At 41.6% G+C, this 8140-nt stretch overlaps 1 protein-coding gene across 2 annotated transcripts in view; it reads left to right on the top strand.

Moving 5' to 3' along the window:
• ERICH5 (glutamate rich 5) overlaps positions 1-8140 on the top strand; it is a 31436-nt gene that overhangs the window by 2846 nt on the left and 20450 nt on the right. The window contains exon 2 of one of the 2 annotated variants that reach the window (XM_019527980.1): positions 6994-7789. In XM_019527980.1, coding sequence (XP_019383525.1) covers positions 6994-7652 — 659 coding nt within the window. In that variant the 3' untranslated portion in view covers positions 7653-7789. Of the gene's footprint in view, positions 1-6993; positions 7790-8140 lie in introns of those variants that run through there. The other variant, XM_019527981.1, reaches the window with a different exon arrangement.

An 8140-nucleotide genomic window follows, 5' to 3' on the forward strand; every position in this document is an offset into this window, starting at 1 on the left:
AAAAAAAAAAAATAGCAGCAGCTGAGCTAGTGTCCCGGCCACTGCCATTGTAACAGAGCCCCTGAAGTTATCCTGTCCACTCTGCCATCCAGGGTGCTCATGCATCCCATTACACCCCGGGTCTAATTACGTGAGCATGAGGTATCTATATGACTGATGTTTTGTAGGATCCTTAACTTGTTTAGACATATCCTCCCTACTTTTGAGTGACTGAATCATCAAAACCTTACCCTCACTTTTCATGGTATTGAATTATTTGTTCCATGCACTGTCAGTTTTAAAGGGTCTTTATATGAAGCCTGGGACTTGAGAGACCAGGTTGCTCAAAGTGCTCTACCTGCTTGTCATTGTTCTGTTGGTAGCATCTGGCTTGGTGAGGATTAGCCCAGAGCATGAAAGATCCTTCTGTGGTGCAGAGCTGAGACAGGGGCTCTTGTATCACAGTCTTTGCTTGTTTTCCAGCTTAAGTGGAAACAACCATCAGGTTTTAGTCACCTTGGTGCGTACAGCCCTGGTCTCCATTTTGTGCAGTTCAGCTGCACTCTGGCACATGATTCTTCATTTTCCATATCTGCCAAGGATTGCATATTTATAAGCCTTGTGATATTTATTTATTTAAGTTTTGCGATTATTCTGATTCAGTATTTGAAATCATTAGTTTTCTGCATCTGGTCCTGCACATACTTACTCTCATTAGCTGAGCCCCTCTACTCATGTCCCTGGGATGAAGTACAATTTTCTTGCACAGGTGTTGGCATCGTATGGACCGCAGGCCAGATCCACCCCAAGGAGCTGGGGGTGTTCAGTGGTATTCAGTGGCAGTGTGGGGATTCATTTGTGCTGGGTTCAGGCCATGAGGAATCGTGCCTGCATCAGGGGGTGTAGGGAAGCAGTGGCAGGGAAAAGCTGTGATGGCAGTGGCTGCTTGGCCAAAACACTGGCCTACCTTAGACCTGAGCTGGGTTGTTCCAGTCTATGGCTACAAAAACATTGCCATCCACTGCCCTTGGGTAAAAGTTATCAGATCTGCACCCTTTCTTTGTATCTGATGGTGGATGTTCTATGCACTGATACTTTGTCTCTTCATACACTTTGGTCATATATTTTAATTTTAGAAAAATGAAAAACTATTAAAGATATTTTAAAACTATAAAGTGTTTAACAAATAAAAACCTAGGATTTCAGACTAGCCCAGGGGTTGACACGACACCTCGTTCAATGAGTGACAGAAAGGCTTTATTTACTACAAGTATTCAAAATCAAGTCAAGTGAGCCCAAACCAAATCAAAGTCCGGTAATTAGCTATAAGGTGATAACTTCTCACCAAAGAAGCAGTCTGTTTCTTTTCAACTTCTCAAATAAGTCAGGCACATCAGCCACTGGTTTCGGAGAGATTTCTCACTCTTGAAGCATGCACGCTGTTTTGCTGCCTTTTTATTCCCTTAGCTTAGCATCTTCAAAGCATTCTTTTACTTGTGTAAATCAAGAGAGAGTCCCAAGCAGTAATTGACAGGAAAATCCTGTTAATTAACCTGCTCATTACTAGTTATCAGAAATTTCTAATTTGAATGAGTTACCTTCTTCAGTAACAAGAGGTTATCCAGTTTGGAACATATCAAGAAACTGATTAACAGCCAGGAAAAACATATGCAATCCTTGGATTAAATCAGGAGGAGACATCTATCACATATGGAGAATCTCTTCCTGCACATAAACACGAGTTAGGCACAAAAGAAATATTTACTATACTAATTAATCAAAGATAGACATTTCATATGGTTACACACCAGACCACTAGGAGGATGCCTGAAATCATCCTGAATATAGCAAGATAAGCTGGAAGAGATACTTCATTATTTCTTCTCAGATGGCCTAGCCATGAACTCACATCCTTTTGCATTGTGCAGTTAGCATCAGTATTCTGTATTTTAACTTTTGTGAGTAGACCCAAGCTTAGCATGAGTTTCAGAGTCATCAAAAGCCAAATCCTGGTTTTAGCTCATGTTCAGTGTATATAAAATCTAAATGCAGCCCAGTTGCTTCCACAGAGCTTCTGCACATATCTTAAAGATGAATGTTGTATTAGCCAAACATGCCTTAATCTAGTAGATGGCAGAAAGTGAGTTTGACAGTCAGGGGAGACAATAAGGTCAAGCAGGAAGAGCTCTTTCCCCACCACTACCAAATAATTGATGGAAATAGATAATGGACCTTCCATCATGCACAGAGAAGCTTTGGAAGATATTTTATCTGCCTGAAGTATAATTTTTGCACCTTTCTTTGTGGGGCTCCCTGACTCCAGGCCCCCACCGACAGAGCTCTCTGATGTAAGCATTATAATGAACATCAACAGCTTGGGATAAAGTATAAACAAATTTAATATAAAATCCTGTTTGTCTTCCTTTTATTTTATTGAATTTTTTTACCTATTTCCTTTAATTATATATGTAATAGTTTAGTCATTATACACTTATAAAGATTTTCAATATAGTTATTTTCCAGACGGTAGAAAAAGAATTCCTGCACATTCTAAGTCTTTAGCTTCTGTGTCTGTCTTAAAATATTTCATTCCTTACAACTGAGGAGTTAACAGCAGGTTCATAAGTGGCTATTATAATTCAGAGTGCTAGATGGAACAGTCTAAACCAGTACACCTCTGTATAGAAGAGCACACTGAATATTTCATCTGAAGTTTTGTTCCTGATAGCGTGCCTGTTGTTTTGGTTCATTTTGTCAACATGCCAAGGCCAAATTCTTCTTCAGTTTCACTGCAGATATTAGTGCTTTTGTACATGAGCAGGAAAGGGTGTGTAAAGGAGACTGAGATTATTGAATATGAGGTATTTTAATCATTTCATTTCAAGGAGCTTTGTTGGCAGAGGTTATGAGGCATAATGAATACTTAATGGTATGGTGATAATACATTGCAATGTGTAAAAACAAGGAAATAGTTGCACAAATTGGGGATCTTACTAACCAGGAGATATTTTATTTGCCATCTGATTTCATTTAGTAAGAAAAAAGGTATTTTGAAAAACTCTAAATTTTGTTTATGGAAAACTGTATTTAATTTAACTAAAATAGTGTGTGCAGAATTTTGGGGCTCTTTCAATAGATCTATAATAAAGATCTTGAACAGAAAACATGCAACTGCTATCTAATGGGCATATTGTTGTGGGAACTACCTACCTAAATTTTCTGCCATCATTGAAGATTAGCATTTATAATGCCTGTAATTTTAATTATTTTAAAAGTGCTGACAGGCAGATGATGTTCATTCTTTGGAGAATGGAGATATTAAGCTGACAAATTGGAGGTCTCCTTCTATAGAAGAGAATCCACCCTAGTTTGGAAGAAAGCAATGGAACATTTATATATTTTTAGCAGTATTGAATGCACATGGCATGACATCACTCTAAAATCTATACATATTTTGTACATGTTATATAAAACCTGTTGAGGATAGGTTGTAATGTATGTTCAGTTGGTCTCTAGACACTAGAGAGGACTTCTAGTAAGAATCCTTGAAATGTATTTCTTTTGTTGAAAATGCTCATTGTTTCCAATAAAATGCTGATTGCAGATCCATATAATAAGCTCACTCTATCCATTTCTTAGGCCCCTGCCAGACATGTAAGTAAAGGTATGATGGGATCTGATGCACAATCCACACAATTGTGTTTTTGATATGCTACATGTGGCAGGAGGCATAATTGTGGGATTATGTGTCAGAACACAGTACACCTTCTTGCCGGTGTAGGGGGAACCTGGGATTGTGGTGATAATCCTGGGCTCCCCCTGCACCCGCATGTAGCAAGCTTTCTGAGCCTGGGAACCCATCAGCTGACCTGCAGGCTCCCAGGCTTGAAGGTGCATGGTGTGCCCCTGTAACTGGGAGCTCCGATCACTTGCAGGGCTCCCGGCCACATCAGGCCACACATTCATTTAATGGCATCATAGGAATCAGTCACAAAATTGTTATACATATTTTGTGGAATAACTTTTGTGGCTTATTTTTCATGTTATCATTCCATTAATTGATGGAATGTGTGGCCAGGTCACAACTCAAAATGTGATTAACTGGTTAATCATGTCTTGCGTGTAATATGTCATGGGGACCCTTAGGGCCCAATGATTTCTGAGGAGGATAAAATTGCAAAATATGTATAGAAAAGGCTAAAACAATTTAAAAAAAAAAGGAGAAAGGAATTGCCTTCTTATGAGCACATGTAGGGCTTGAGGATGGTGGCAAAGGCAGAATGTTCTGTTTCCAGAAGAATGAGTATGTGGGAAGAGAGCCTTTGGAAGTGGAAGGCATCCCCCCTTCCACTGCAAAGGAAAGAGGGGAGTTTTGCATCATTGTTATTCAATTCTTGGCTGGGGGAGATGTTGTGATTCTCTCATCTGCTGTTGGGAGGGAGCAGTCCTATTTTTAAAAACTTCTGCTTGTTTTGGGTGCCTCCACTTTTGGTGTCCAAACTGAGATACTGTAAACAGGCCTGATTTTAACAAGTTGTGAATATCTGTCTTGTTAATCCAATAACTATTTAATGCAGAATACATAAGCAGTCCCAAGGGCTGGAACCGAGGTCTCGCTCTCTCCCATGGGGACACCTTTGCCCACTGGAGCTACAGAATCGGACTCTGTTCCTTGTTTTCTGGCCCCAGGAGTCTTGTATTCTTGGCTTCAGTAGAAGGGCTGGAGGATGTCTAGCCCAGTCCATAGACTAGTGACTATGATGCTTTTCCAGTAGTAGAAAATGTGGGTCCTAACTTTCCTCAAGCTGTGAAGGACCTTGAGCCCAGGTCTTCCACTTCCTAGGCAAGTCCTCTAACTATAAGGCAGTTGGGCAAAAACTGGGCAAATCTGCTGTCTCTTCCTCCCTCTGCCTTTCATGCTGCCTGTGGAAATCCCATCCAAAAGGCACATGCATGTCCTACTTTGAATGGAGATGCTTAACTCACTACTTTTTAATTTAATTTATGGGCACGTACACCATTACCATGGCTAGGTGCCTTTTTGACTGTGAACCAAGGTGACTCTGGACCAAGCCCCAGTGGCTGAGTGTACTCCACCCTAATCCCATGAGCCACTGGGGACCTCAGCTGGTGGCTCCTCCTTGGAGCCATCACCATGGCCATGTATGTGGTAAGCTTTACAGATACCCCAGTCTTTTGCCCCTTTTGTGGGCAGAGGGAGACCCTGGTATACATGAACCTCAAGAGCACCAGGCTGCAGCCTCTCCACCTCTGGAACCTCCTCCTGAGGTTCTGGATTAACTTTACTCCCCACCTTTTTATTTTTGGACACCCCATCCATGGCCCCACCAAGTCCTGGGACCTCCTGGTCAACCTCCTCCTGGTCCTGTCCAAGTGGGCCCTGTACTTGATCAGGAAGGAGGTTCTGGCTGGGAAGGTGCCCATGGACTGCGGGCCCGCTTTCCTCTTCACTGGTCTGCACATGCTTCCAAATGGAGCACCACTGGGCAGTGTCCAGCAGTTCCTTGGATGCCTTTGAGGACCAGTGGACACGGTCCAGGGGGCTCTGCTCAGTGTCCCCCTCAGGAGCACTCATTCTCATGTTTTGACCCTCATGTCACTCCTGTCCTATTTTTTTGCCTTTGTTGTCCCAAGAATTCTGTTGCATCTTTCACCCATTGGCCCCACACAGTAGCGACTATTAGCTGGGTGTGCCTGAGGGCCCACGGTACTTGAAGGATACAAATAAATAGGTGCTATCAGGTCAAGCATGGCCTAAGTCTCTTTGCACATTTTAACTCCCAGCCTTCAGTGTCCTTGGCTTCCAATTTTTCTGGCAAATTCTTATAGACTGAGAGCAGCATTCTTCATATGTATTCTGCTTAGAAAGTTATTTTCAGTATATGTAGCTGCTTTTGGCTCTCTACTGTTGCCACTCTTTTGGGTCAGCTGTCTTAACCCAATATGCATTTCGGCCAATGACTTGGTGACCCCTCTTAAGGGTCTGCTTTATCTGAGCACCTCTAGAAATATAGTCTCTCCTCCTGGACCTCACAGAAGTTTGTCTTCCCTTAAATTCACTTTGGTAAATCCTTGATCTCAAAGGCAAGCAGACCTAGACTTGTTAAAAGCAAGACATATTACATTCTTCAGCCATTTACTTTCATGTATAAAAACTATTGCATAATTCTTCTGACAGCTCTCATCACTGCAATAATCATTTCAGCAGAAAATACAATTTGTCAGCATGTTGTAATTATGATATTAACAAATTTCCCTCATAAACCCCCTAAGGCTTTTTTTTCATCATGTTTTTTGTGGGACACTTGAATCCAATTTCTTGTCAAATTTAATTTGGCAAGCTATTAAATCAGCCTGATCAAGTGGTCTTAATTTGGTATCTTATTGTGTGACTTTTTCAAGTTCTAATGTAGGATGTCCATCATATCAGATGTTTAAAAGTCATTTTGCTCTGTTTCCATGTGGCTTTCAGACCCGTTGCTTTATTTATTTAGTAATCTGTTTGCAGTGGAAAATTATTTGCAGAATTTTAAGTTCTAAAAAAAAAAATGGCAGTCCATTTGTAAACCTAAGGATCCTACCCATGCACATTCAAGATAGAAAAGTTTCAGCACACTGGCTCTGTATTTCTGTACTAGAAATTGTCAGGTAGGTCTGATTTGGTCATAGCTCCCCCTTTAGTTTAGGGCCTTGCCATCAATAACAGTAGTAGAATGATTTGTTAAAAGTGTGTATCTCCTGAATACAATATATTTTTCCATGTAAAAAAACCCTGAAATTATTGTTGATCTAATAGCAGAACCACCCTTATGGCTAGTTCAAAAGAATAACGGAACTATCAAAGAGTAATCCTTCTACCAAAATAACAACTGGTTCATGGATTGTGATATGATCTGCACAGGTGCTATCATGTTCTAGAACTGATCTATTTAAACACCTTCTTATTTAATAATTTATGTCTTCTTTTTCTCATTTTTATTATACAATAAATAAAACTGACACCAGATGAAAGTACTCCAGTTGCTGATGAAAATGAAACTATACCTGACCAGACAAAGCTAGACCCAATCCAGGATGTGGATGTCACCTCTGAGGAATCAAAAACAAATGGGAGTTTCCCAGCAGAGGCAACAGAAGCTTTGGTTCCAGCACCACCAAAAAATGATTCAGGCAGTGAAGGAGTAGATCCTGGATCTGGGGAGAGCACTGGGCCAACACCTGAAGGACTGGTAGAGGATGCTGGTCAACTGTGTACAAGTCTGGAAGAAGGCACAGACCTGCTGCCTGCAGGAGCAACGGAGGTCATAGAGCTGTCACCAGCACCACCAGCAGAAGGCATTGGGTCACTGCTGAGGGTACCAGCAGAGGACACTGGGCTGCTACATGTGGGACCAGTGGAGGGAAATCTCAGCCCTGTAATAGAAATCACCAAGGAAGTACAAATTAATGAAGAGGATCAACTAATTGAGGGTAATATTGGTGCTTTGGCAAATTTAGGAGGGCAAAGTCTATCATCAGAAATATGTGTGCAGTTCCCATTGACTTCAATCAAGGGTTGTAGGAGGGCAGAATTTAATCCACAAAGTTCATACAAAGGAGTGTATGGAATGGTGTGGTTGGCAAAGCCTCAGACCCAGAAGTCAAAACTGTAAGAAACCTTCTCAGCATAACCAGTGGTTGATCATACTCCCTGCTTTTACACCCCTTGTTTTCCAGGGAGACTAAACAGTTCTTCACATGCTCCATTTAAATGATAAGGGTGTGTTTTTCAATCTAAATGTATTTGCATATCACAGGAAGGAAGAGCCTGGCAACTACAGGCCAGTCAGCCTCACTTCTATCCTAGGGAAGGTCTTTGAAAAAATTATCAAGGGCCACATTTGTGAGAGCCCTGCAGGGGAAGTGATGTTGGGGGGTAACCAACATGAGTTCGTGCCAGGTTGATCCTGCCTGACTAACCTGGTCTCTTTCTGTGACCAGGTAACAAAAAGCTTAGATGGGAAGGAGGAAGTCGATGTCATCTTCTTGGACTTCCAGAAGGCCTTTGACACAGTGTCCCACCCAATTCTGGTGGGCAAGATGAGGGACTACGGCATTGATGAATGCACAGTCACATGGGTGGCAAACTGGCTCCAGGGGC

This window comes from Gavialis gangeticus, unplaced genomic scaffold, assembly GCF_001723915.1.
Source record: "Gavialis gangeticus isolate Ggan-Ray unplaced genomic scaffold, GavGan_comp1, whole genome shotgun sequence".
NCBI lineage: Eukaryota > Metazoa > Chordata > Crocodylia > Gavialidae > Gavialis > Gavialis gangeticus.